Raw genomic sequence first — 13,505 nt, 5'->3', positions numbered from 1 at the left:
CAAGTAGTATATTATTGTCCATGTATGTAACATCTGATGCAAATGCCTGTATGTATGTATCCATGTGCATATATGCATGTACACAGCTTCACCAACAGAGCAGCGTTTTTTAGCTCTCCCTCTCAGTTTAGGCCGGCTGTAATTTGGTTGGGCTCAGATCAGATGGTGTGATGCAGACACAAGCCCAGCCTGTGGGATAGTACGGCTGCAGTAATGAGAAGATAGCTTCCTGAGGATGTGTAATCACACCTGTACATGGGGGCTTAAACAATAAAGCAAATTTGATTAATGACAGAGAGCCCTTATTTGAAAACTGTGTGATTTGTTGCTTTCTCAATGCCCAGTCACAGGCAGGTGTGTGAGATGTGTTCCTGTGTAAAAACACAGACAAAAACATACAGTAACATTTTGCGTCATCACTGATTTGTGAGTAGAATTTGTCCTTATTGGTGCTACTCATGAAGACATTCATCATAAGTTGATTTCTCTGTGACAGATCTTGACACTTCACTTTAAACTCTTTACAGTGATTTAAAGCTAAATATATTGCAATTTTTTTTATATCCCAAAACTTCTTTTCATGCTTAAGGTCCTCAGTCTTTGAATCATCACTCCTACAGGATATACTCTACATTTGCTTCAAAAGCACACAGGGTGAGCACTGTCCTCACTTTCCTGCTCAGCATGTGTTCCTTTGTATCATAAAGCTGCCTCTGACACATGCCTGGTTCCTCCTCTTCAAACTATAACGTCATGGTCCAATCAGCACCTGATTGAATGGCTTCTTCTCGCCTGTGTCATCGGTGTGCCTGTGAATCAAGGCACGGATGAGCACCGGTGAAGTCACAGCGTGGGGTGACCAGCTCCATTACACGTTAGGAATAAAATCTGTGAGGGATTATGGCAGCACAAGCAAGAATTTCATTTCAAGTTTCTACTGTATAATGGTATTTCATTCATAAAAAACTGTAACATACCATCATTTGCTCTAGCATCCTGCTGCTTCAGTCTTTGAGGAACGTGGTATTGATTGAGAAAAACCCTGCAAGCAGAATGATTAACAGCTTGTCCCAGCTAAGCTTGGTGGTCTAAATCATTCCCATGACGTGCTATAGTATATTTTGTTAATTGCCTCATAATTCGTGTCCAACATCGTGTGTGGGCTGGTCCCTTTATTGACCAGGTTTGGTTTGCCCTCTTTCTTAAAAAAAGCTTCAGTTGGGAAGTGAGTGGTCGACAGGGAGATTTCTTTGAAGGCTTTCCTGCTGTTGTTCCTTTCATTCAGAACAAAGAAAGACATATATCAATACATAAGTGATCATCTTGATAATTTTTAAAAAATATTTTCATTCTCTGAGGACAGTAAACATGTACTCTGAAATAATGTAACATCAAACAAATACTATATTGCCACAATGCAGCTTCAGCCTTCTAAAGCAACAAATATTGATTGATTTGATCAACTAACACAGGTCCAGTGGCCTAATGGATAAGGCATCAGCCTCCGGAGCTGGGGATTGTGGGTTCGAGTCCCACCTGGATCGAATCAAGCTGAATTTATAATGAGTGTAAAGGAAAATCTCTCATCAGAAATGAAGTGCAGGGCTTTCCAGGTTTACTACATTAATGCAATGACATTTAAAAAATGAGCCTAATATGCAATAGGTGTTTATCACATGTCATTTGCTGAAGAGCCTAAATATAAAATAAGAAAAAATGCAAGTGTTTGTGACCCAGAGTGATATTGTCAATTCTCAGGCTGCATACAAGTCTAGTTAATAACTACAGACTAAAATATTATGACTGCAACCAGTGTCTTTTGGTTATAAGACAGCCAAACATTAAAGATTAGTGCTAGAGTTATACATCATAGTTTACACTTTTTAATGTTTATATATTTCATAAATATCTAAATTACAAGTCACAGTATAGACATGATGAATTACTTCTAAGAAATTGAAAGATCCCAAAAACTGTTTTCAGCTTTTAAAAAAGTAAGACAGAATGGAGGACAAACATATTTTATTATATTATTATATGGGGTGCTTTGCTGCCCCTCTGTGGTCAGATATGTTGCCTGCCCACACACACATATATATATACACACACGTTTCCGACACTTCAGAAGACATTTCACTAACTTACATGCATTTCCTAGAAACTAACCCTAACTTTAGCCATAACTACCACATGCCTAACCCTTACCCTAAACCAAATCCTCTCCACAAAGTGAATGATTTACATTAAGGGGACTTCTTTTTAGTTGCCATAAGGGAGGCGGCTTCCCACAAAATGACTGTAACCAGATTTACTGTACATCCCCACAACACACAAACACTACTTCATAACACCATCATATTTTATTGCACTGATTTAAAGCAGCAGTCTATTTGAGGAAGAATAGACATTCGTAACCTGGTGATATTAACCAAAAGCCACCCACAGAGGGGGAAAACCAGCTAATTTGTCAGTCAGCTAATAAAAGCAACAACCCTCATGAATATTACAACAGCATACGTCATCATACCAGCAACGCATGCGCAAAGCGAAGTGAAACCATACGCACCACTACCAAAACACTCAGACAGTGTTACCATTATGTAACGTTTCTAATACACTAACCTTGATGTTAGAAGGGTAATTGGTACTGTGTAGGGAGCTGCTATAGTGGAAAGAAGGAGTCTGCCTGAAACGCTTTAGCTAAAACGGAAGAGGAGACTAAAGCTCTCACTTTGGACTGGGGAGTTTGTGGAAGTCGCTCCAAACAGTTGTCAGACTGCGCACTTGCTTCCTGTTGTCAGTGTGACAAAAACAACCAGCGACGAGAGACCATGTTACAAACGCTGTGAGAGGGGAGAAACTCAAATTAAAGGACTGGTAACGCCGTGAGGGCAGGAGGTAAACAACCCTGTGCTTTTTTTCTCTTCATGACTCTGCGGGCAGGATGGCGCTGAGCTCGGACGGGTGGACTCACACCGGAGGTCTCACACCGGACCAGTCCGCCGCCGCCGCCGCCGTGCCCCCGCACCACTATGGGGCCTCGCAGCCTCAACTCGGCTGCCTCACCGTCCTCATGTCGGTGCGGGTGTCCGTGTGTCACTCGGGGATTCGGCCGCTGTGTCTTCCGGGAGCAGGTGATGAGTCACTCCGCTTGCAGCTTAGCATGGACCCGGGGAAATCCGGGGAATTCCGACTGTCGCTGCAGGACAGCAGCGGGACTGGCCGGAGTGTGGTGAGTTCACACTGAGACTGCTACTGGATTTGTTATGGTGTGTGTGTGTGTGTAATAGTTTTGGAACTTTGATGAAAACATATCTTAGAGAAGATTTTTAAAATGCTACATGGAACATATAGTGCAAGGTTTTGTATGTGATGTCAATTCAAATTTTAGTTTAATGAGGACCAGCAGGGGGTTTCCAACCTTGTTGGCTTGTGACCAGGGCTCCCAGAGCAAAAATAACCTGTGGGCCCTTATTGGCCCCTCCTTTACTCTTTTTCTCTTTCTATGTATTATGTATGCAAGGCACCTATCAGGTAGCCTCCAGAAAACCAGGCAGACAACCAGTGGGAGCCTTATTATATTTGATTCAGGACATATTTATTTGTTTTATGCAATATATTATCGTTGTAGTATTCATTGTGTTAACATAATATAATAGTCAAGGTACTAAAATGAGTTATGAGTGTATTTTGGTAAATATTACCCAAAAATTTGCAACAACCACAAACTTAATTCCCACCCAGTGTTCCTGGAACCTTCAGGCACCCTCGGGTGCTATAGGGCCCCATAGCCTGTTTAGTTTATTCAGCATTGCTCGTGATCCAGTGAAACAAAGCATTACATCCGACCTCTCGTCAAAGGTTTTTACAGACCTGAAAAATAGAAAAATCAGATAATTCTACAATTTGTCTTGTTTATCATCTTGTTAATCATCTGTGGAACATCTGTGTACTTTGCATTATTGATTCTTCTGCTGATTATTTTCTCAGTTAATGTTTGAGTCTATTCGTCAATAATGATCATTGCAATTTCATCATTATTGGGTTTTTTTGTTCAAAAATCCAAATATTATTAGTTGAAATGTTGACAGTTTGTCTTTAAAATGACTTAAATGATTCATTGTTTGCCAAAATTATTTTCACATCTCAGTTGATTAATAAGTTAATCGATTAAGTGTGTCAGAGTCAATCTTCAGTAGTCTGAGGTTTCAATAGTTAAACCTACTGTAACACTTCCATTTCTAAGTTTGTTGCAGTCATTATAAAGGTATGTTTTGCCAAACTCTATAGTGAGGCATGTGTTTTCCTTTTTAGAATGACGTCAACTATGATTCAGATAAATGTGTGCATCCTTTTGCTTCCCCAATTCCTTCTACCTCTTCTCCTCTCATTCTTGCTTTCGCTTCCTCTTTTTTTTCAGACCATCGCTGAGTATGATTTGAAAACCGTAAACTATGAGGTGAAGTCTCCAAAGTGCCACGAGCTGAGTTTAGCGTCACCTCCACATGAACGCATCAGCTTCAACTTCCGCTGTGAGCAGGAGGCCCAGGAGTGGGCCACCGTGATGATGTCATCATTGAGAGAAGCACACAAAGGTCAGTCTCCCTTTTCACTTGGTACTTCGTGTTCCTTTTGACAGCCACAACACAAAGATAGTAAATATTTAATTTAACAAGGTCATATGAACATTTAAATCTACACATTTGTTGTGTATTATCAAGGGGTGGAATTCGCCCTTTAGTAAACTTAGTTTGTGCAAACTAAGCCTGACGTCTTGAACTGTTATTTATTTGTTTTAACAAAAGAGCCTTTCAGTGCCTTGCTGGCTGCTTGTTAACATCATTATAATCAATCTCCACCACTGTAACTGCGCTTCATATTTGGACTTTAGAGCGAATTTCAGTAAATGTCCCTGTGCTTGCTTACATAATATGCCTTTGTTTTCCCACTCACTCAGTCACTGCATAAAAGTTGTGAATGTAATTGTGAAATAATAAAAGCTTACATACTTCGGTAACCACTGTAAGCTGTCATCACAATGATATTTGAATATACGTATGCAGATGGGATGAGTATGGTTTAATGACATCTTATTTAACTAACAAAAAGCAGCTCAAAGTGCGGCTGATTCAGGAATGTCTCCCTGGAATCTCCCTCCGGTGATCCACTGTGCTCAGCCAGCTGGGAGGAGACCTCAGGATTAGACTGAGGACATGCATAAAGGACCACATTTCCTAGCTGGTCTGGGAGCATAACGGGATTAGAGCTGTAACTAACGATTATTTTCAGGATCAATTAATTTGCCAGTCACTTTCTCAATTAGTCGATGAATCATTTTATCTGTAAAATGTCCGAAAAAGGTGAAAATGCCTGTTATCATTTCTCAGCTTGTTCGAGTTGATCTTAGATGTCTTACTCTGTCTGAGCAACAAAATCCAAACATATTCCCTGTGTAGACAAAGAGTTAAACATCTCAGTCTACAGCAACAGTCAGAGCAAAGTTAGTCAATAGGAGAGGTCTGTCATACAGTTTAATGTCTCTTGTCTTTTTCTTGTGTTCTTCTGTTTAAGTACTTTTTCTTACTTTCAACATTTGTAATTGGCAGCTGCCCCTCAAGGTAATGGTACACAGTGTCCTCCGGATGGTCTCCATCTTCAAAACACCTCGGCCTTGCAACGAACAGGTGTGTATACTGACCGTCCTCTTTACCTCTATTAAATGTTATGTTAGATGGATCCAGAAAACTAATGTTTATTTATTCATTTATTTATTCATTCATTCATTCATTCATTGAATCATTCTTAGCCCCCTAGTGTTTGGAGGTATGGCAACATCCTCTGCACTCACTTGCCTGTATGTTCACCTGTGTGGGCCTGTCTGTGTTTTTGTGTGCATGTATGTATGTATGTATGTATGTGTGTGTGTGTGTATCCATCTATAGAAGAAACGTGCATAGACCTGACCCGAGCTATAGAGGCAGGTGACATGCAGTCTGCTTCTGTCTTTGCTGCCACGCTTGCCCGTCAACATGCTGCGCTCAAGATCCAGCCCTCTGCCAGAGACTATGAAGACACGGAAATCAAGTAGGAGGATGATTATTAAGATTTTCAAATTTCAAAACATTCTTTACAGTCAAAAATGTCTTCAATCATAGACTTATTAACAGTTTTTGTTATCATCAATTTGAAGGCTGATGGCTTGTGTTTCCTTTTATTTAATAGTTTGGCTGTTGTAGTTGAGGATTCTTCTTCATCTTGTTGTGTCACTGTCAAAGTTTCCCCACATATGACTACAGCAGTCCTGAAACAGCAGGTTAGTCTGAAAAATGTTTCTCTACATTTTTGCCTCGATTAATCCATACCTGCCTAAAAATTGTAAGTTTCTCACTCCTTTTTCCTTTTCAACCACCTCAGATGTTCCTTGAGTATGGCTTCCACCCACGGGTGCAGCGCTGGGTGATAGGCCAGTGCCTGTGCACAGACCACCGCTCTCTGGCCTCGTATGGTGTTCGTCAGGACGGTGACACAGCTTTCTTGTACCTACTGTCAGCCCGCCATGCTCGCTTGACACTCCAGGCCCTCCAGCAGGACCAGGAGAGTGCCCTCCTCCTTAGTCCTTCATCTCTGTCTCTCATACCTCCCCTCCTTGCTACCTCTGCAAATGGCCCTGCATCTCAAGATAGGAGACCTTACACCACCTTGCCCCCGAGACTCAATAGCAACAGTAACACTGGTGAGTAGTAGTCGGTCTGTCACAGTGGGTCATGCAGTTATGAACTGTTTTAATTTTCCTGTTTGAGCAATTCCCAGGGTTCACAGTTTGATCTGATATATTACTGTTAGTACGTAGCAAAAATAAATGTCTTTCTACAACAAAAGCAATGCTTTATAGTATACCGTAAAAGAAAAACTTTCAGATGCTGCAACAATAACAGAAGATATGATCTCAGCACATTTTACAATCATGATCACAGTACTAATACTGAGCCAAGTTGTCAGTTGAACAAACTTTATAATTGTTTTGGTGTTGAAGAGCACAGATACAAAGCCATTTCCACACCATCATAATGAGAAGATACATGAGCATCCGGCCTTTATACTAATTGCTTCCTACATAATTCTTCTCCTTAAATGTTTTAGGTGGATCAGAGAGAGGAAACATCGGTGAGATCAGGGATCTCATCAACCTAGAGATGCCTCAACTCAATGAAGCACTGAGCCCGAACACAACCTCCACCCAGGTAATACACAGAAGCTATGATGGTGTGATTTAAGCATGTTTAATTGTCTCTTTATTCACACAATTTAAAATAGTGTGAATAATAGATTTGATCAAATATGTCATATGAAGTTAATAAGCCCTCAGTTGCATGAAGGTTGTTTTTTTTACATGTTAAAACATACAGGAGACTACTGAAAAGATCAAATTCAACAAGACTAATTTAACGTAAAGAATAAGAATGCTCATCTGTGCTTCAGGGTTGGTCGTGTCCGTCTTGCACTTACATAAACAAACCGACACGGCCGGGCTGTGAGATCTGCAGTACCAATCGCCCTGAGAACTACATCATCCCGGGGGGATACCGACCCGATGCACTGGAACTCAGACGGATCCAGCAGGAGAAGGAAGCTATCAGACAGTACCAGCAGGTAGGAAAAAAATATACACAAGCCTGTACCTCTGAGGAAACCTTTCACCCACGCACGTCTTATACCCACATGTATGCATCAACAATTTTTTCCATCCGCTTAGACTAAAACCTTATTTTGACATATGGGTGGGTGATATAGAAATTACACCAGCACAAACACTTTGGCTCCATGTAAATTTAAAAAGGCAGAAATACCATTTGGTGGCCATTGCATACAGTTAAAGAGCAGGTTTGGGTCAAATAGTATTTGGTGAATAGGTGAAAAATTAAAATAGTAAAGAGAGGAAACTTACTTTAATTTACAAAATGTGGAAAAATTGCATTAGAAAGCTGTGGAAGATATGTTTTCTTTTCAGATTGCAACTAGAAATCCCATTACTGTTTGCATTAACACAGTAGATAATCCACAGCTTTCTACAGCACTTTTTTTTTTAGAGGTTATATTTCAACTTTCTGCATTCATTTTTACTTCACATTCTTTTTTAGAAATTATTATAGTTAATATAAATCCTTTTAATGTGTTTTGACGACAGATGATGTACATTTCCTGTGAAGTAGTTGTTTACAGCTTCATGCTTTTTCCGTTACATTGTGAACTGCAGAAGAATATGTTAAAGTACACTGAACTTAAAATACCTCAGTGTGTTTGTCCAATCTTGATAGTGATTGTTATTTATGCTTTGACAGCATGTCAAGTCCTTCTAATTTGTCTGTTTTAATAGTTAAATCATAGACAGAATTATTTGCAAATGCTATGTGACTCTTGCCTGCTGTATTAAAAAAAAACCAAACACACACAAAAGAAAAGGTCACAGTGGCAGGGAATGGCGGTAGATATTAGGTGAGGCTCTCTCAGTTTGACTCTCTTCTCTTCTGTCTCTGTTTTTTTGAAGGAGAAAGGGAGAAGAGAGGTGCTGAGGAGTGCTGGGGCTCAAAACAACTCACTCCTGTTTAACCTGGACCAGGACTACTGAACACGTGCACACACAAACAGGCATACACCAGACACTCACTTTAAAGTCAAAATGAAAAGAAAAAATGCCGTTTTAACTGTTTTAATTCACATCCCAGGTCACATTGTGCACCCATTTAATAATATATGTGTTCCTGTATCAAAATCCATCATGTTTACTCTTGTAAAACAAAATATGATGTGTGCTTATGTGGATTTGAACCAACACTGCTCCAGTGAAAAGTAGAGCATGAGTTATTTTTAGTTTTTTTTTTAGGGGTTTTTTCTACATGAAAACATAATTAGAGACATTTTATCCCCACCAATATACTGTATGTTGGTCAGGCTTTAGTGAAAAGACTATGGAAGACTTTTCCGTGCATTGACAATCCAGCTGGACAATCATGATCACTGTTGACTTTTAGCATCAAGTTACTTTTTAATGAACTCTTAAAATGGCAATTGTCACAAAATTGAATGTATTATCCTAGTTTTTAACTTTGCACTGTTATTGTATATACTGTCAAACAAATGAAAATAAAATGTTTATAAGGTAAAAAAAAAAAAAAAAAAGTGTTTCTCTGTGTGTGTATGCATGTATGAGTGTGGGGAATAATAATTGCTTTTGTTGCCAAAAATACTTGATTTTGTGTGTTACCGAGCTCATTATGCCGCTCATGGCCAAATCTCAAAATAAGTAGTATACGAAACGTACATTTAACACTCCCAACAACACCATTCCTTGTCCAGGCAAAAGAAGCAGAGCGTATGGAGAATTTTGAACGGCTGGTGATGATGGATGGCCAGGACTTGGTGCCTAACCCAGAGCAAGTGGACTGCAAGATCTGCTACGTGGAGCTAAAGCCAGGAGACGGTGTCCTGCTTAGGGAGTGTCTCCACTGCTTCTGCAGGTACGATTTTTAAAGGAGAGGAATTAAGGATGCAAGATTTCTTGTAAAGGGATGGGAAAAGGGATAGTTTGGTGAAATAAGGGTCAGTGCAGTCAGCTTGAGCAGCGCAAGTAACCTGTGTTTTTTCCTAGCCTGATTAAATAACTGTGTTACTGTGTGTGTGTGCCTGCCCAGAGAGTGCTTACGTTCAGTCATCATGCTGAGTGAAGATCCGGAGGTGCCCTGTCCCTACAGAGATGACACCTATGCCTGCACCTGTTCCCTGCAGGAGAGGGAGATTAAAGCTGTGAGTAACACCTGGCTAATACACAGTGCAATTCTAACCACTGTATTAGCTGGTAGTATTGACATCCTAAAGCATTGTACCACTGCAAAATGTAAATCAATTTTAATCTACAGTGTTGTCATTTACAGCTAGCAAAAGGGAATACGTATATCATTGTCATTTCTCACCACATCTCACTTATTTTGAGCTGTTCAAAGTTGTTGAAAATCAGATGTAGCCAAGGAGACAGAGCTACTGCAGGGATTTGTTTCTGGCCCAGACGATGGCCCAGCTGACATTATGCAACAGTTAACAATCCAATTCACGTGGCCACAGCTGCTAAATGTTGCACAATAAACTGATCTAACCAGGACTGCTGAAATCAGGCTGCTGGTTACTTGAAGAGAAAGAGGATATCCTGTGAGAAAAGTGGGCTCTGAACTGACAACCAATCATCATGCGGGTCACTTTTCCCTGAAAAAACTGACTATACGCCTTAATCTAATAACAAAGTTGTAACAAACTGTTGTTTTGTTCACCTGCTTTTGGGACTCATATTTTAACCTGTTGCTCGCATTACTTGTATTAAATAGCCTCTCTGCTTTCTTTCCTTTTTTTCATGAACAGCTGGTTCCAGCAGAGGAGTATGAGCGTTGGCTGCAGAGAGGTCTGTCAGTGGCGGAGTCTCGATGTGAGGGCAGCTACCACTGCGCCACTCCAGACTGTCTGGGCTGGTGTGTGTACGAGGACACAGTCAATGTCTTCCACTGCCCCGTCTGCAAGAAACACAACTGCCTGATATGCAAGGTATTAAATATATACAGTATACACACAGAAATAACACAGTATTTCATTATTTATAGCTGTAGTTTTGAGGAAGTCTTGTCTCGTTGTGAACACATGACAAGGTGCATTAAATGTGCATATAACCATGGCACAAGTGGGGTTAAGATTGCACCATGTTAATCAATCAGTCAGACCTAATTAATGACAGGTCCTTTGAAGGAATCAGTGACACTACACAGCTCAGAGTGGTCACATGTTTCTGCTTGGTCACATCAGGCTAAACAGTGTTAAAAGACAGAAATCATTCTGTCTTTATGCATCACAGACTCTTAATGTCTGTTTTGTTCCTGTTGCTGTTTTTACTTCTCTCCTTAGTATATTCATGAGGGAATGAATTGTAAGCAATACCAGGATGATCTTGCAGCTCGTGCTATAAATGACTCTGCCGCAAGAAGGACAACACATCTACTCAAGGTGAGCTGTAAAAAGGTCTATTTTTGATCAGCTGTTACATGTAAATTTGTCTTCGGTACGCCATCTATTTTTAACTACAGATATCAATTATGTTAAAGTTATGTGCTAACAGAGCAAACAGGAACTGGCATTACTTTACCACATCCTCCCATCTCACATTATCTCTTTCTTCCTCTTGACCTTTTGTTCTCCATCTAACTCTGTTTCTGGTTCACAAACAGACTCTGGTGCAGTCAGGGGAGGCAATGCACTGTCCCCAGTGCGGCATCATTGTGCAGAAGAGGGACGGATGTGATTGGCTGCGCTGCACTGTCTGTCACACTGAGATCTGCTGGGTCACTAGAGGGCCACGCTGGGGTCCGGGGGTAAGAAATCTTTCCTTCTTTACATGCAAGTCTCATCTACATGTTGTTACATCAACTTAACAAATGAACCCACCTGTTGTCTGGATTTTTAAACTGTGATTTCTGGTTGGTCTACATCTGTGGAATGGCAGTATGATAAATTAACTTTGGTCTCCCCCCATGTCTTGTTTTTTAAGCAGCCAGATCTTGTTGTTAAAAGATTAATTTTTACTTGCATTATAGTTCAAAGATTTGTTTACTCTGATCCTTTCAAAGGGTCCTGGAGACACCAGTGGAGGATGTCGCTGCAACGTCAACAATCAGAAATGCCATCCCAAATGTCAAAACTGTCACTGAGAATGTTGGGTGGTCCGACTGTAGAAGGGAATGAGTTATAGAACTTGAAACAAACTATTGACTGTTACAGGGAAAAGAGGAATAATGCATTTTAAAAGGTGCATTTAGGCCAAAACTGCAGGATTGTTACATAAAATGCATCCCTATTGTTATAACTGGAGATATTCTCAGTTTCCTCTTTGCAAATTTCTAACCATTACAAAATAATCTTTGACTTTTCAGTGTTATTATTATTATTATAACAGAAAGTATACTGTACCAGTCAAAAGGTCATACAAGAGAAAAGGGCAAGTTGTGTCCAAACTTTTGACTGTTACTGTATGTCGACATCTAGCTTTGCCTCTCATAAGCAAGGAAACAAGGGATGTATGATTTCAACATTTCAGTGGCTAACATAAATTCAATTGTCACTCGGAAAGAATCAAAGTTTACTGCATGTGGTGCCTTCTCAAAGGCCTGCACTGCAAACGTAGCAATACGGACGTGTTGTGTTGTTTTGGTAGTGACATACTGTACCTGGATGCATTAAATTAAAAGTGAAGTGGCCTTATTCTTGTGCACAAAAGCTGTAGCAGGGTGTTTATGATGAAGTTTTCTTGGAAATGTGATGAAATCCTTGTTGTGTCCTTGATATGCTATTTTTTGGCATTGAAATATCAGACTAATGAGTCTGTGGACTTCTTAAGAGTTGTATATTTTTTCTGTCTGTGTGATAGTGTGACTGCGTGTGTGTTTTGTCACCAAAGAGGTTTGAAATGAGTGTGTGTCTGCTTGTTAATCAGCACTCATCTGTTGTTTTACCACCAGACTTTTAGTGGAACCATACTGATTACGTTGTGTTTATCACTCACATGTGTGGATGTAACACACAGCGCAGCTCCTGCCTGGAGTGCAAAAGTCACTGACACAGCATCTCATGCTGATCAGCTGAGTATTGAATACTTAATAAATGACTGAAATGAGTGTATGGATTAATAGTCAACTATTAATTGCAATACTTGAATATTATCTATAAGAAAAGGCACATGTACACATTTAGTTGATAAGCTTATATTCCCGTTAAGGAACTCAAATATTATTTATACGGTGCATGGTGGTATTAGTTGGCATACTAAATGGCTTTTCCTGTTTTTTATGGTCTGTGAAAATTTATATCCATAGTAATATTTTGAATTCATGTATGCATGAATTTGTTATTCTAATAAGTTAATGGATTTTCACATTTCCTACATGATCATAACCAGGAGAAGAGTGAGAACCTTCACCAACTGCACTCTCTGTTCACTCAGAAAAAAATACGATTAAATACCACAGTATACCCTCAACTACACTACTGCCCTGCACTGACAAGCCATGAATAACTTTTTGTTACTTGTGTTTAAGTGTCAGCTCTGTGTTGCTGATGTACCGTTGTGCCTTAATGATCAATAAATACCCTTTAAACTGGACTTCTTTGTATTGTTTTATGTCCAGTTCAATGAACGATATCTGACAGCTGCTGAACTTAGTCAATATGTTGCTGGAATGATCACATTTAGTAGGGTAAATGTTTGTGAATGTGCCTGAGCATTATCAGTATGTAAATATGAGCTATTGTGTCTTCATCAAAAGTGTATTTTTGAAACATGCATGATTAAAGGCTATAAATCAGTTAGTGTGCACTAGTCTTTTCTAATTTTTTTTTACAGAGTAGATGTAATTTCCTGTATTCTGGTGCCTTTTAAAAGGTGTTTTGACAAATGATGGGTACATTTAATAATTACA

General features: G+C 39.7%; 1 protein-coding gene and 1 non-coding gene across 2 annotated transcripts; both read left to right on the top strand.

The window, feature by feature from the left end:
• Positions 1–1,471: 1,471 nt before the first annotated feature.
• On the top strand, positions 1,472–1,544 carry trnar-ccg (transfer RNA arginine (anticodon CCG)). Its single transcript has one exon. It is a non-coding gene; the product is annotated as a tRNA-Arg (tRNA).
• A 974-nt stretch (positions 1,545–2,518) lies between these two features.
• On the top strand, positions 2,519–13,189 carry shrprbck1r (sharpin and rbck1 related). Its single transcript, XM_062441725.1, has 15 exons — positions 2,519–2,845; positions 2,944–3,232; positions 4,421–4,595; positions 5,607–5,684; positions 5,943–6,084; positions 6,223–6,313; positions 6,415–6,733; positions 7,141–7,241; positions 7,480–7,650; positions 9,355–9,515; positions 9,690–9,801; positions 10,408–10,587; positions 10,942–11,040; positions 11,262–11,405; positions 11,661–13,189. Exons 1-15 carry the CDS (start codon positions 2,832–2,834, stop codon positions 11,739–11,741), a joined length of 2,157 nt encoding a protein of 718 aa, XP_062297709.1. The 5' UTR covers positions 2,519–2,831; the 3' UTR covers positions 11,742–13,189.
• Positions 13,190–13,505: the final 316 nt, after the last annotated feature.

The sequence above is a fragment of the Scomber scombrus genome, chromosome 20 (genome assembly GCF_963691925.1).
Source record: "Scomber scombrus chromosome 20, fScoSco1.1, whole genome shotgun sequence".
Lineage (NCBI taxonomy): Eukaryota > Metazoa > Chordata > Actinopteri > Scombriformes > Scombridae > Scomber > Scomber scombrus.
The sequence above is the reverse complement of the archived record's forward strand: the minus strand, read 5'-3'. Positions and strand labels throughout refer to the sequence as shown.